The following is a 14031-nucleotide window of genomic DNA, read 5'->3' as shown; positions in this document are numbered from 1 at the left end:
CGTGTAATTTTTTCAGCTTCATATTTTAAAACACAGAACAGGATTTGGAGACAGATTTGGTGACTGGAAACCATCTATATTTGTTAATTATGGAAAATAATGTGAGTGGGGGCCAGGGAGGAGGGAGAAAAGGTCATTCTCACAGAATGTGGGGATTTCTGGGCATATTAAATTATACTTTCAAAGTAAATTTACAAATGTTCTATAGAAAGTCCCTTTGCTTGAAATAAGATCACATCAACCAATTTATATGTGTTTACTGAATGCCTGCCTGGTTCAAAGAAGATGGCGAGGGCTGGCAAGGACAACCCAAATCAAAAATAACACGACAACAAGTTCCTAACTTTGGGAATGATGATAAAGTATCTTTGGAAATGAGACTGTTTACAGGAAGAAATGGAATTGTCTTGCTCGCCAGCACAAGCTGACACATTCTAATAGCTTTTCTGCTGTACACAATAAGCATTCAGCTTATCTTTCCAAGAACAAAAAAAATTTTTTTTCATGTACTGCCGCCTGACATAAGAATGATTTTTACATATCTACATATCGCTGACTCTCTTGTAAGTTAATCTCATCTCACATGAATTTTTCACCAGCTTCACTCTGATGTTGATAAAGGAGATGGTTCCATCAAATACATCTTGTCAGGCGAAGGGGCAAGTTCCATTTTCATTATTGATGAGAACACGGGGGACATTCACGCCACCAAGAGGCTGGACCGCGAGGAGCAGGCCTACTACACGCTCCGCGCGCAGGCGCTGGACAGGCTCACCAACAAGCCCGTGGAGCCCGAGTCGGAGTTTGTCATCAAAATTCAGGACATCAACGACAACGAGCCCAAATTTTTGGATGGTCCATACACTGCAGGAGTCCCTGAAATGTCTCCCGTGGGTGAGTAAAGAACAGGCTGCTTTTGTAGTGAGTTTCTGAGTTCAGGAATCTGTATTTAAAATGAAATTGTCATTAAAAACTGGGAGAAATCACACTTTAGTATGTGTATAGCAATTGCCAGGGTGAAGGGAAACTTTGAGACAGTCAGTGCCCTTTAATTAAACACATTATTTTGCTTATATGGAATATTAGGAACGTTTTCCTTGTACTTAGGTATCTCACGTTTTTTGGAAATGTCTTATATTTCCTTTTCTACTTACTGCACACACACTTTTAATGATTATAGTTATGCCTAGCAAATTAAAAAATAAGATACTTCCAGGCCAGTGATGATCTTTACTTTTCTTTCCATGATATCAGGATAATGATTTACTGTTCTAAGCACCTGGCGGTTTTATCAGGATGACCATCATGGCCGGCCAGACCAACATCTGGATCCACTGGTCTATTTAATTGTAGTGAGTGTAGAACTTTAGAATTTCAAAAATGATGCCATCGACATATCTTCATAATTTCTACACAATTTTAAAGAAAACGGAATTGATAATAGAAACCATAATATGGAAAATGGGATATATTTGTACCAAAATGGACATTAAAAAATAAGATCTTTAGAGAGAGTTATATGGGAAAACATTTTTAAAAGATGTTAGATTTAAAATGCCAATTCAATAAATTATTAGAAACAAACTATGACATCAAAAAATACACAAAGAAGGGGGCTTGTCTCAAATCCATCAGATCAGACATGAATAACACAATAGTATATGACTTCATATATAAACTATGCAAACATGAATCTCTCTAATATTTTAAAGATTGCATTCAAAATGGAAATGTGTAATAACAGGTTAGGGTAAATGCTTTCTGATTATTGGATATGTGCACACTTAGTGAATGAAGAAACAATAGGCCATTCTGTTACATGCAATATAGAAAAAATAACTAGTAACGCAATCTTTAAAGTTGCCAAAATTTTTCTCCATTGTGAGGGTTTGGTTTAAATTTTAACTTTCTGTTTTGTTTTTAAATCAATTGGCAGAAACAAGTAAAATATAAAATGATTTCCTAGGAGACAGGGTAACCACCCAATATCCTATTAGATGGATAAAAAAACTCTTTGTCCAATTAGAGAAATTTCTGGCTCTTCTTAACTACAGAATGAGATGCCTGCAAAGATTCCAGGGTCCGAGACGCTCTTACCCTGTTGTCTTCTGGATGGTGATTAAAGACTGCTCTCGATAGAGCCCCAGGGACGAAACACATAAAATTTCAGTCCCACCCGATTCTGAGTCTGTCTTGAGCTAAGGTGCATCATCATTGCCAAAACATTTTCATATCCTTTAACTATCTCAAGAGCTTCATTAGTATTTATCATTTGGGGGGTTGATTTCTTTTGAGGTGCATCAGTTTTTCATGTGCTTTTAAAGAAGATAAATGAAAAATGTCAAATAAGCCTAACGTGAAATCATTAAGGTTTTGTAAGTTCCTGGTCTTTGGAAGTTTTTAATGCAGTGTTTTTGGGATTGGGATTTAGGGACCTCCGTAGTACAAGTGACAGCGACGGATGCTGACGACCCCACATATGGCAACAGCGCCAGGGTGGTGTACAGTATCCTGCAAGGACAGCCGTACTTCTCAGTGGAACCAAAGACAGGTAAAAACTAGCTGTGACCTTCTTATAATCATTCATGTGGTGGCTTAGAATCGACATGCTCTTACATATCAGGAAGCATAGGTGGCACTGAGAACAGATTCTATATTTTTATTGTGCTTCTCTCAGTATGTCTGGTAAATAGCGTATTGTTTGTAGAAGACTAATCCCCTTTAAAGAATTCTTAAGTACAATCATTGGTAACCTAACAAAATGCTTTTAAAATACTATATATTCAAGAGAATGTCAGCCGCCATCTACCGACTGTTTAACAAAATGTTGATCATTCGCCTTGACCTTGTATTTGTGTTTTGTTTTCTTCGTGAATTTGGAATTAAACCTGGTAGAACTTAACTCTCAGGTAGAAACCTCTCTGCAGTGCAGTTTATTCCTCCAGGGGCTGATTCCCTCGAAGATATGAAATATAACAATTGCAGTGAGGGGTTGCTAAATCAGAAACTAAATGAAAAATGGTTTTTTTCATTTTAGGAGAAAAAATTTTTTAGCAGTTGTAAGATCGTAGGAATAGACAATGGGGTTGTTTTGTTCTGTTTTGTTTGTAAGCTGAAATATTAATGGTTTACATTAAGAAGGTGACGTGGAACATTTGTTATCTTGGTGATAAAATGATATTTTAATCTACTTGGTTGTTCTGTCTCTGTTTGTATAGGGAGGGCTGGATGGGTGGGAACACTGGTGGTTGCATGCCGTTGATTTCTTTCTTCACCATGAAAACCCTAAATATCTCTCTTTAAATGTAATGTTACCTTTATAATGAAGTAGAATTCTTTGACTATATAGATTTATAATTATAAATATTTGATGGTACATATGGTCTAAAATAAATATTTTAATGTCATGGATACTTCTTTCCATATTTACAAAAAGGGTGATATTCATTGATTTTCAATTCACTGTGAAATAAATTCTTTAAATGTCTTTTGGGAATGACAGTTCTTTTAACGCACATCAACAGAGAAGTGAATTCCATCCCAGCTCATTCATTGGAACTTTCATAGAGACTGTCATGCTCATTTTATACCAAGGTAGTGGGAGAGCTTGGAAAGCACCTGAAAAATCTAATAGAAAAGAAATAGTTATGATTAAGCAAGTTTGAAGGAGAATTAAATGCAAGTATTTGATTTATGACACAAATCCTGTGAATGTAAAAAGTCAGCTCACATGTGATGTAACAATGGATCTGATAACTCTAAATTCAAGCCCCCGCCTCTTACCTTTAGGTCCACTCTTTGCAAATAAAAAACATCGACAACTTTCTGACAATTTCATCACAGATTATACACTCCTATGTTGTATAACCTGCCCCCAAATAATACGTGTATGTTAACCCTAAGGATTAAATATTTTGCTGCCACTAATGATTGGCTTATGGTTTTAGTTTGCCATCAAGAAAATAGGATTTGCCTAGAAGCCAGTATTGGAAAATCCTCACCAGTGAATCAAGTGGACAACATTTATGTCATAGAATTACATTTTCAGTGCTTCAAACTGAACTTTAATTTCAGAATTGAATGAAACATTTATTACAGGACATGAAGAAAGTTTAATTTAATTTTTAATGCTATACTTCTGTAATCCTTGGGACTTCTCTTTCTATAACCATTAGTGTAGAGATAGTCTAGAGATTTTTGTCCTTTTGCTAATTCATACTATGTAGAATACATTTTTTCAAGAGAAAAAAATTAGATTTTTCTGACAAAAATGTGGAGTGTTCAGTCCTGCCTGCACAGAGAGCTGTAAATCAAGTTACAGTTGATCTTCCTTACCGGGTGGCAGGCTCATTCTTATTTATGTGAAAAGTAACATTATTTTTCACTTCAAATCTAAAGATTTGGGGGAAGAACATAAAATTTTGAAAGGAAAAAACTGCTGAATATATGCTAAATAAAGTTTTGTAAACATAGAGCCAGACCATTGCTGCTAGGTGCATTTTTTTAGATTTCAATAGATTTAGGATTACAAGTGATTTGGGGTTACATGAATGAACTGTGTAGTGGTGAAGTCTGGGCTTTCAATATACCAATTGCCCATCTGGTGTGCATTGTACAGAATAGGTGATTGCTTCCCTTACTCCCCTCCCCCCGCCCTTCTGAATCTCCACTGTGCTTTATAATCTTCTTCGCGTGCACACTACCCTGTGTTTACTCCTACTCATAAGTGAGAACATGCAGCATCGGGTTTTCTGTTCTTGAGTTTCTTTCACTCAGCATACTGTCCTCCAGTTGCTGAACTCATATGAAACCCAGAAATAGCTTGAAGAGCCAAAGCGTACCTAAGCAAAAAGAACTAATCCAGAAGCATCACATTATCTAACCTGGAATTATACTACTAGGCTACAGTAACCAAAATAGCATGGTACTGCTATAAATGTTATTTGCATTTTTATAAGATGGTTGAACTTCTAAGAGAATATGATTGAAAGCCCAGAACACAAATTCTATCTGTAGCCCTGTTTACAGGCTGAATGACCAGAGGGTATCTGTATTTTCAACCTTTGTTTCTTCTTACACAAAGCCAGAGTGTGAGTATTTACAGAATTCAATGTTGACAATTTCCTTCAGTAAGCAAATAACGACACCAGAAACAATATAATGCAGCATTAAAAGGACTGAGAAGTTTCTCATCACCTGTCTTCATACTGTCCACGAACTTATGGGAAGTGGGATTATTTTAAAATCTATCCTGTAAACAAATAGATCCCACTTTTAGGTCTATTTGATATATGGCGGCCCTGGCTATGTAATTTCAACTGGCTACAGTTCAAAATGAAAATGCAGGGCCCCCTTTCTAAAACGACTGAGGATTTCAAGATGTCATCAGCAGAACTTTAAACCAGGCACGGATTCAGAAAGACCACGCATGTCACGTGGCCACAAAGCAAGCCCTGGACAATGGATTGACCCTTAAACATCACTTGTCATTTAGGACTTTTCCTTAGACACAAGAAGTGTGAGTATGTGGTGCCTGTATTTTATATTGCATGCATGCTTGTTGTATCATAATTTGATATGAGTTGCACTGTCATGGCAAATCGACCCTCCCAAATGAGCCCTTCACCCATGTCCCACTCCGAGGTGTGGCTCCTGCTGTGGAAGGGCCTGGCTCCTTTCAAACTTGCTAAGAGCCTCCCACACAGAGCACAAGAGTTGTCCCTTCCACTGCCAGCCAGGAGTCCTTTGGTGTTCCAGAAGCTTCCAGCTTTACTACTGTTGGATTTTCATGTTTGAGGGTTCTGTTACATGGTGTATACCACACTCACAAAGGGACAAGCCAAACGATTCAACAGATGAAATTTAGAAACAAGTGCAAACTTAACAAGAGACTTACATCTTGCATGCAAAATAAAAGGTACATCCCCCAATTTTGTGATTTTTGTTTGATAAATTTTTTCTTTTCTCCAAGAGTTTTCTCAGTTAACCTTCAGCATAGTTCTTGGATAAGCAGTACAAGGCACTCTTTCATCCGTGATTCCCTATAGATAAATGTCAGTAATAAGAATACTGTCCTTTATTGGATCACCTGTTTTATGAAATCCATTTATAATTCATATTCTGATGTTTGAACTGTTACGGTTGAGTATTTTTAAAAGCAGAAAGCTGGTTTTAAACAGTTCTGCTTATTCCAGTTTCTTAGTTACTTTGAAATTAAACTTCCAAGCATCATGAATATTTATTTTTATTAAAAGTTGAAGTTGCTTTGTCCAGGATCTCCTTTGCCATTGCTCAGTGTCAATATTTGTAAGAAAGAGTGTTGCCTGACTCTGAGTTATATCCATCTCCATAATTCTACAAATATGTAATGTATTTTTTATACTGTATTAGGGACATTATAGGATTTTGAAATATAGAACAGTATATTTTCCCAATGCATTTCTAGTCTCAGAGATACACATACTTACAAACACCATTTTCTTTCTCCATTTTCCCTAAAATTGATTAATTAATTAATTTATTTGAGAGAGGGTTTTGCTCTGGCTCCGGGACTAGTGTGCAGTGGCGTAATCACAGCTGGTTGCAGCCTCAGACTCCTGGTTTTAAGTGATTCTCCTGCCTCAGACTCTCAAGTAGACAGGATTACAGGCCTGTACTACCACACCGAGATAATTTTCTGTAGAGACAGGGTCTCACTCTTGCTCAAGCTGGTCTTGAACTTCTGGCCTCAAGTAATCCTCTTGCCTCAGCTTCCTTGAGTACTAGAATTATAAGCACAAGCCACCATGCCTAGCCTATTTTTATTATCTTTTTATACTGTAAGGTTCTGATTTTTTTCTTTTTAACTTTCAGTGGTTATCAATATGTTACATCACAAGACTCAGTCATTGGGTGTTTTGGGCTTAGTGGATTACTCAACCAGGACCTCTCCCCAGGAAAGAAGATGGCATTTAAGACTGAAAAAATTTACAAAAGTGACCACTGATATTCAGGCAGAATGTGCATATGGGACTGTTTACTTCTTACCTGTAAAATTCTGTCTTTACTAGAAAAACATTGAAATTCTTTCCTGAATATGTACTATATTTCTAAATATCAGGTAACATAACACTCATGGAGATAATGTAAAACAGAATAGGCTGATACTGGTAATAAGCATTGCTGGTGCTTATATTAATGCACATTGACAGAAACTGAATACACAAATACATATCTGGCTCACTTCCAGCCATATCTATCCTTGTTCACTGGTGCACATTCATCACGGTTAAAGTGGCTACCCAAAGTAGATATCCAGGTAGTTCTGTTGAAACAAAAGCAAAGCAGACAGATAAGCTGCATAGATGTTAAACTCCCTTCTACTTGTGTGTGTGCTGTTCTTTCAACTGACTGAACGGCTTTGGCTCATCGAGGGTCCTCGCCTCCAGGTATATATTATTAGTAAACACAAGGCATGAGAAAGCTGCTGTTTCTAATCTCTGATTAGAAATTCTGATTCTGTGGTCTTAGACCTCTTGACATAACTCTAGAAGATGAAGGTTGTGATGCAGATAAATGAGCGTTTGGAATTGGTACATGAAGGTGATCCGTGTCCTGCTTGTCATAAGAAGGGATTTCCTTGGTTAATTAGATCCCTGAGGAAGTTGGTTTTCCAATATTGAGATTCCCTTTGGAATATCAGTCCACTCAGAGTCATCTCCAAAAACATGGATACAATTTTAGTAAGGAAAATCCCAATGAGTGGGGAACTCACAGCACAAACACCCCAAATCCCATTACTTGGGTGTGTGTGGTTGCCGAGTCACTTCAGGCTAATTCAAAGCCTGCATCTGTGCAGCGTCTGTGTTCCAATGATTATTTGGTTCCCTAATCTGTGACAGATTTTGAAATGGCTCTTATCTGTTATATATCAATTTTTTAAGACGTTTCCAAGGTAACAGAATATGCTTAAAAATGATCTGTGGCTGTAGGAGATTATAGAATCATTGAAATATTTTTCCCTAGACTTAAAAACAGACAGTTTTGAACAATAGCAACGTAAGTTTGTGTTTTGTATGCATAATACTTTTTATGAACATGATTTATGTGGTATAAATAAATGAAAAGTTCTGAGTTACTGGAGTCAGATGTTATATCTACAGAAAAAATTTTACTTAGAAAGCCTGAAATTTGAGCCAGTATCTTTTCTAAACAGTAAATCATAGATTTTTTTTCCTCATTGTAAATGACTTAAAATTATTGAAATTGAAATTAAATCATATTGTTAACTTCCATGAAAAACTCTAGAATTATGTGTAGTAATAGGTATCCAATTAGACTAGAACTAGTCTTTACAAGTTCAGTTGTAGGGGGTTAACAATTCACTGTGTGTGTGTGTGTGTGTGAGAGAGAGAGAGAGAGAGGATTCAGTAATGTTATATGAACATTAGTATTAATTATGTCTCCTCTATATATTTATATGATAAGTGACAAAGTGCAGATAAAATGCAATATGTGAGCATTCTTTTCCAAATATAGACAGCTTTTACTTAAAAGTAGAAGCTCATAAAAGTCATATCACTGTTATTATTTAAATTCAATTTCCCCCCAATTATTTCATTCTTGTTAAAAATATGTTTAACAGTTGAGACATTTAGAAATTACCTTTCCCACCTGCATTAATTGTCAACCTTTGTGACGATTTTTGCTTTGGAAAATTATTATTTATAGGATCACTTAAAAAGAAACAATTAGATGTGTGAAGAATAAGTGAGAAACTTTGACTAGCAGACTTCTATCCTCATGATGCTATATTTCCTTTCAAAAATATGCCACTACAGGGCAGCACCTGTGGCTCAAAGGAGTAGGGTGCCAGCCCCATATGCCAGAGGTGGCAGGTTCAAACCCAGCCCCGGCCAAAAAAAACACTATATATATGTGTTATATATATATCACATATATATCATAACATGTGTTATATATATAACATATATATATAACATAAATGTTTATATATAACATAAACTATATATATGTGTTATATATATATATATATATATCACTACAAAGCCAGGAGAGGATGAAGCTGCAGTATTTCTATTGGAGATGATTTGAGGTGCTGTGTCCTTCTGATAAACATCATACTAAATGTGGAAAGGTAACTCACATATATATTGGTATCAGAAGAAAAAATGAGAGATGAATAGATGTAAAAAACTGAAACTTGATAGATAGAATATTTTCCTGAAAATAACTCATTAACATCGTCATACAAGATGAAATGCACTTTTTGGTAAAATGTTCAAGATAAGCAGTGATCAACTTACCAAAAAAAAGGGAGTCACAAAAGAAAAATAAACAGGAGAAAAAGAAAGAAAGGGAAAAGGTGGAGACTTGTATGTCCCAGAAATCTTACTCAAGATTGTTTGTTAGATGATAAGTAGTATTGGGCAAGTCAAGGATTTTTTATTAAATAAGTTAACAGAAGCACTGAAGAACAAATGTGAAAAATTCATAGAATCATTATGGCTCTAAGAAGAATATTTTCCAGACACTAACTGAACCTAATGGGCATGTGATTTATTTTTTGTTTTCATTGTAATTGATAGATTAATTCTAAAGTTTGTAGATAGCCAAAGGATTCAATGACGGTTTGAATTAAAGCGTTGATTGTGCCCATTGTAAAGAGGATGCAGCTGTGGTTGGTTTAGCAAACTCGTAACCTTGAAAGAAAACAACCTGGCCTACTCCAATAAGTGTAATTCAAATGCTTAAAATATGATGCGTTATTGATATGCAAGTGTGTTTGTGTTTGAACCTAGTGTGCTCAGGCCTAAACAAAAATAAGGTTGCTAAAAATAGCATGAATATTGTTTAACTTGAAAACTGATTATAAATTGTTATAAATTATAAGTTTTTGGAATGGCTGAAAGGATATGTTCATTTTTTTATGTACTTTCAGGTGACCGCCTGCTGTTCAGGAGAAGGGGCCATTTTATTTATTTATAAATTCTTCTTTCCTTAACCATGTTGCATGAAACCTACAGATGGTCCTCTTTATCCAATATTGAGACGATCACATTACAGCATTTGCTGTTTTGGAATAGTGTATAAAGTTATCATACACCTTTGGTCATTAACGTGTTTTAAAATTATTTGAAGTAGACAAAACAACAAAAGGCAGCAGTTCTACAGCGACTTGCCAGTTGTATCAATGTTCTTTGTTAGTGTAACTGCAGTGATTCATGATGCGTTTTACTGGGATTTGAAATTTTACAGGAGTCATCAAGACTGCCCTTCCAAACATGGATAGAGAGGCTAAAGACCAGTATTTGCTTGTTATTCAGGCAAAGGATATGGTTGGTCAAAATGGAGGACTGTCGGGAACTACGTCAGTCACTGTGACCCTCACGGATGTCAACGATAACCCCCCTCGCTTCCCCCGAAGTAAGCGATTCTGGTAAATGATGAAAGTGCACTAACGCTCCCTGACAGCACCAGAAACATCTCCTTAGAAGGGAGGATTTTCATATTTCTAAAGCAAATAGAGTCTTACTGCATTTTCCCAAATTTGCATTTTATCACAGGCATAATTTTAATTAATCATATAGATTACAAAAGTATTGAAAAGAAATAAAAGCCATTATATATTTATATAACATTACCTTAAATATGATATGATTTCTACTATTCTCACTTTGAACACTGGACAGTTACATAGTAATTGCATAGTCTTCCTTCCTAAAGCTTATTCTCTTTATATATGTTCTGTAAATTATAAGTTTGTGACCAATTAGTAGTAAAAACTTAAATCATGCAGCCTGTTAAATATTCAATTATCAGTTCTACACAGTGCAAATATTTCTGTATTGCGGAAATTAAAAACATAGAACAAAACATGTTCAGTTTTTCATTCTACACTTTTTTAAACCACTTTCTGAACCCTGAGCATTCCTTTAGCAATGCTACCACATCTTTCTAGTGCAAACATTCAGTGTTTTAAAGGAAATCAATCTGAGGAACCAGAAAACCACCTGCCCTCAATTCAGCTTGTTTGACCAAAGTGGCTTTGACTTAACCAAGAAAAAGGAAAAACCAGGGTCCTGTTCATGGATTTCATCTCATTTTCTTTTCAGTTCCTTTCATAAATTTTTAAGTGCATGTGATATTTCTTTCGAATGTTCAAGAAAATAAAGAGATTACACAGACATCAACATTGTATGGTGTGTCTAAAATGCTGGAAATAGGAACTAAGCTTCCTACCAACCAAACTGAGAAGCAAATTGTATCAATAAAGGAAGCTTTCTGAGCAAATTTGAAAGCCATTATTTTTTCCTTCAAATATGTCTTAGAATTTTCAGTTTTGTATGACATATTTTTACTATTACCGTTCTTAGAAAATGAACATCTCAATACCTCCTGGAAATATTAAAAAGTGACACTGAGTTCAGGACTTTAAACAATGAGCCTATCTTTAATTGTGATTTTGATGGCTTGTCATGGATGAAAAAGGAGGGGATTCAGAATAAAAAAAAAAACGCAATAATGTAATAACCTTAGGCTCATAGTGAAATTAATTGCTTCTTTTTTCTCCAAGCCTGGAGTGGTGAGAATTGATACATATCGTTTTAGCAGTTTAGGTTGTCATGTTTTGATAAGATAGAACACAGGCTGTCTAGCGTATTAAATATTGTCCTACACATTAAAGAGAAAAAAGCCATTTACAATTTTTTTTTCTATTTTTCTAAGGACTCCTCTTGGCATTGAAAAGAGTCGATCAAAAGTAATAACCATATATTGTAAGCAAGGCACAATTTAACAATCAAAAGGAAATGAGAGAAGATGGAGGGACACGGAAAGTGAATGATTAAAGAGCAATGGAGAGAGAGCAGAGGGTGCTGAGACAGTTTCTCGTTTCTGAGTGGTTACCCTAGAATTTCTTCTTCACCAAATTGATTTTAGATGAGAGATGGCAAAAAGAAGTTACGACAGAGTTAAACAGAAGTGTTCCAAAGTTATTCCTTTGCACACTTCTCTTTCTTCCTGGTCAAGCGTTGTTCCCTATGCTTCGTGCCATGGTGCCCGCACGCCAGTTCAACATACAACCACAAAGTAAATCTGTGAGCTACAAGAAAACTAATACTGTCTTTCACAAACTTTCTTACTCACTTTTCCAAAATTTTCTTACAGAAAGATACTAAGTAACTTTCAGTATGAAGTTATCAAAGCCATTTAGGTTTGTATATGCCCATTAGAAGTCAAATCTATTCTATTTTTTCTTAATATTTAGATTATAATTGTCACACCCCACTCCTGACACCACGTGACGGGGCTGGGGACTGGCCAGGTCTCAGGCTGGCTTAACTGGGTTCCTGATGTGAACTGCTAAGCTATTATCTCACTCAGGACCAATTTCTCTTAGGTGCCTGAGGGCTAGCTACTTTAGCAGGAGAGGGAGAGCGTGTCTTAGAGAGAGTAAAGCAGTCTTAGAATAGATAGATCTTAGTCTTTAGCAGAACTTAGTTATTTTTAGCAGAGAGACATGGTGCTGGCGTTAGGATAGGAGACCTGGCTGATCTGTGCGTCTCAACGCCACAGGTGTAGAGGCTGCCAATTCACCACTGCCCTCATCTCGCGAGCTCTCATGCTTGGTAGGAGAGCTAAATTCCTCTCCATGCCCTTTTCACCAAAGTGTTCCATTATTGAGCTATACGGGTATTTCTTATAACTCTCGTTCCTCCTAGCCATAGGCTATTCAGGCTGCTACATATAGTATTTCATGTTTTACATTTAATAATTGAATATTAATCATGCTTGATTAAATATGATGCATGCATGATTATTTAAATTTATTTTTATTATTAAAGGTAGCATATTTCTTATAGTAGAAATAAAAGAGTGAGAGATTCTTCTCTCCCCCTTACTCAGACCTGTTACTTCTGCTGTCACAGGGTGATCGTTACCTAATTATTCCATTAAAATTCTTAAGGTTATAGGAACACTGCCTGTTATTTCATGTGGCCTTAGAAACTGTTTTATTTATAAATAAAAACAAATGAAATGAAGATGATGCAAAATAGCCAAAGGTTAATGTTTATTGGCTAGCTTGGTATACAGTTTTGCTCATTTCTTGTTTTGAATTTCACAGGGTCTTACCAATATAACGTCCCGGAATCTCTGCCTGTAGCCTCAGTTGTGGCGAGAATTAAAGCTGCTGATGCAGATATTGGAGCTAATGCTGAAATGGAGTACAAGATTGTGGACGGTGATGGATTAGGGATTTTCAAGATTTCTGTTGACAAAGATACACAGGAAGGAATCATTACTATACAGAAGGTAATGTTTTCTTTGTTTACTTTTTATTTTTATGAGGGTAGTACAGGAACTACTGAGAGGTCTTGTCTCCTTGATGGGAGAATTCCCCACACAAAGTGAATGGCCATACGGGATCATTGCTATTTTTATTTTAATAAGGTAAACAGTGCGTTTATTTTTAGATGTCAGAATTTTAGCAATCTTGAGTGACATTTGTGATAGCATCCCATCAATTCTATTCTCTAAAAAAACCCGCAGCATTATAATAATAGAGCACCTGTGCTGTTTTAAAGGCCTCTTTGGAGAGGTGAATATGTTTCTTCCTAGACTATCACACGGATGAAACTCTGAAATCAATCAACACCTTTGTATACAAGCTAAATGGGCGCTATTATTTTCTGCACACATGAAAATAATATAGATAAAACTGGAAATGCAAATCGAATATTCAACCCTGGCTATACTACCAGTAATTTCTTTTTAAATTTATGACAACTGAAGGTCTCAAAGATTCCAGACAAGAAGAGCATGAAAAGTTGCACAGCCTATAAAATCCCATCAGTAAAAGTGACAAGGAGATAAAAAGTCCGTACAACCCAAACTAAAGATTATTTGCCATGGTGGACATAAATTAGTTCTCCTCACTGATAGTTATGGGGAAAAATGAACTCTTCTCAATGTATACACATGACCTTTGACAAATATGAAATTATAAATAAGTCAAAAGCGTTATTACAG

At 35.9% G+C, this 14031-nt stretch overlaps 1 protein-coding gene across 1 annotated transcript in view; it reads left to right on the top strand.

Annotated features, from left to right (window-relative positions):
* The window catches only part of CDH7 (cadherin 7), a 119162-nt gene that overhangs the window by 60076 nt on the left and 45055 nt on the right, over positions 1-14031 (top strand). The window contains exons 3-6 of the mRNA XM_003788408.3: positions 600-894; positions 2432-2551; positions 10258-10425; positions 13127-13314. Coding sequence (XP_003788456.1) covers positions 600-894; positions 2432-2551; positions 10258-10425; positions 13127-13314 — 771 coding nt within the window. The remainder of the gene's footprint in view (positions 1-599; positions 895-2431; positions 2552-10257; positions 10426-13126; positions 13315-14031) is intronic.

The sequence above is a fragment of the Otolemur garnettii genome, unplaced genomic scaffold (genome assembly GCF_000181295.1).
Source record: "Otolemur garnettii isolate 467f Iridium unplaced genomic scaffold, OtoGar3 scaffold00027, whole genome shotgun sequence".
Lineage (NCBI taxonomy): Eukaryota > Metazoa > Chordata > Mammalia > Primates > Galagidae > Otolemur > Otolemur garnettii.
The sequence above is the reverse complement of the archived record's forward strand: the minus strand, read 5'-3'. Positions and strand labels throughout refer to the sequence as shown.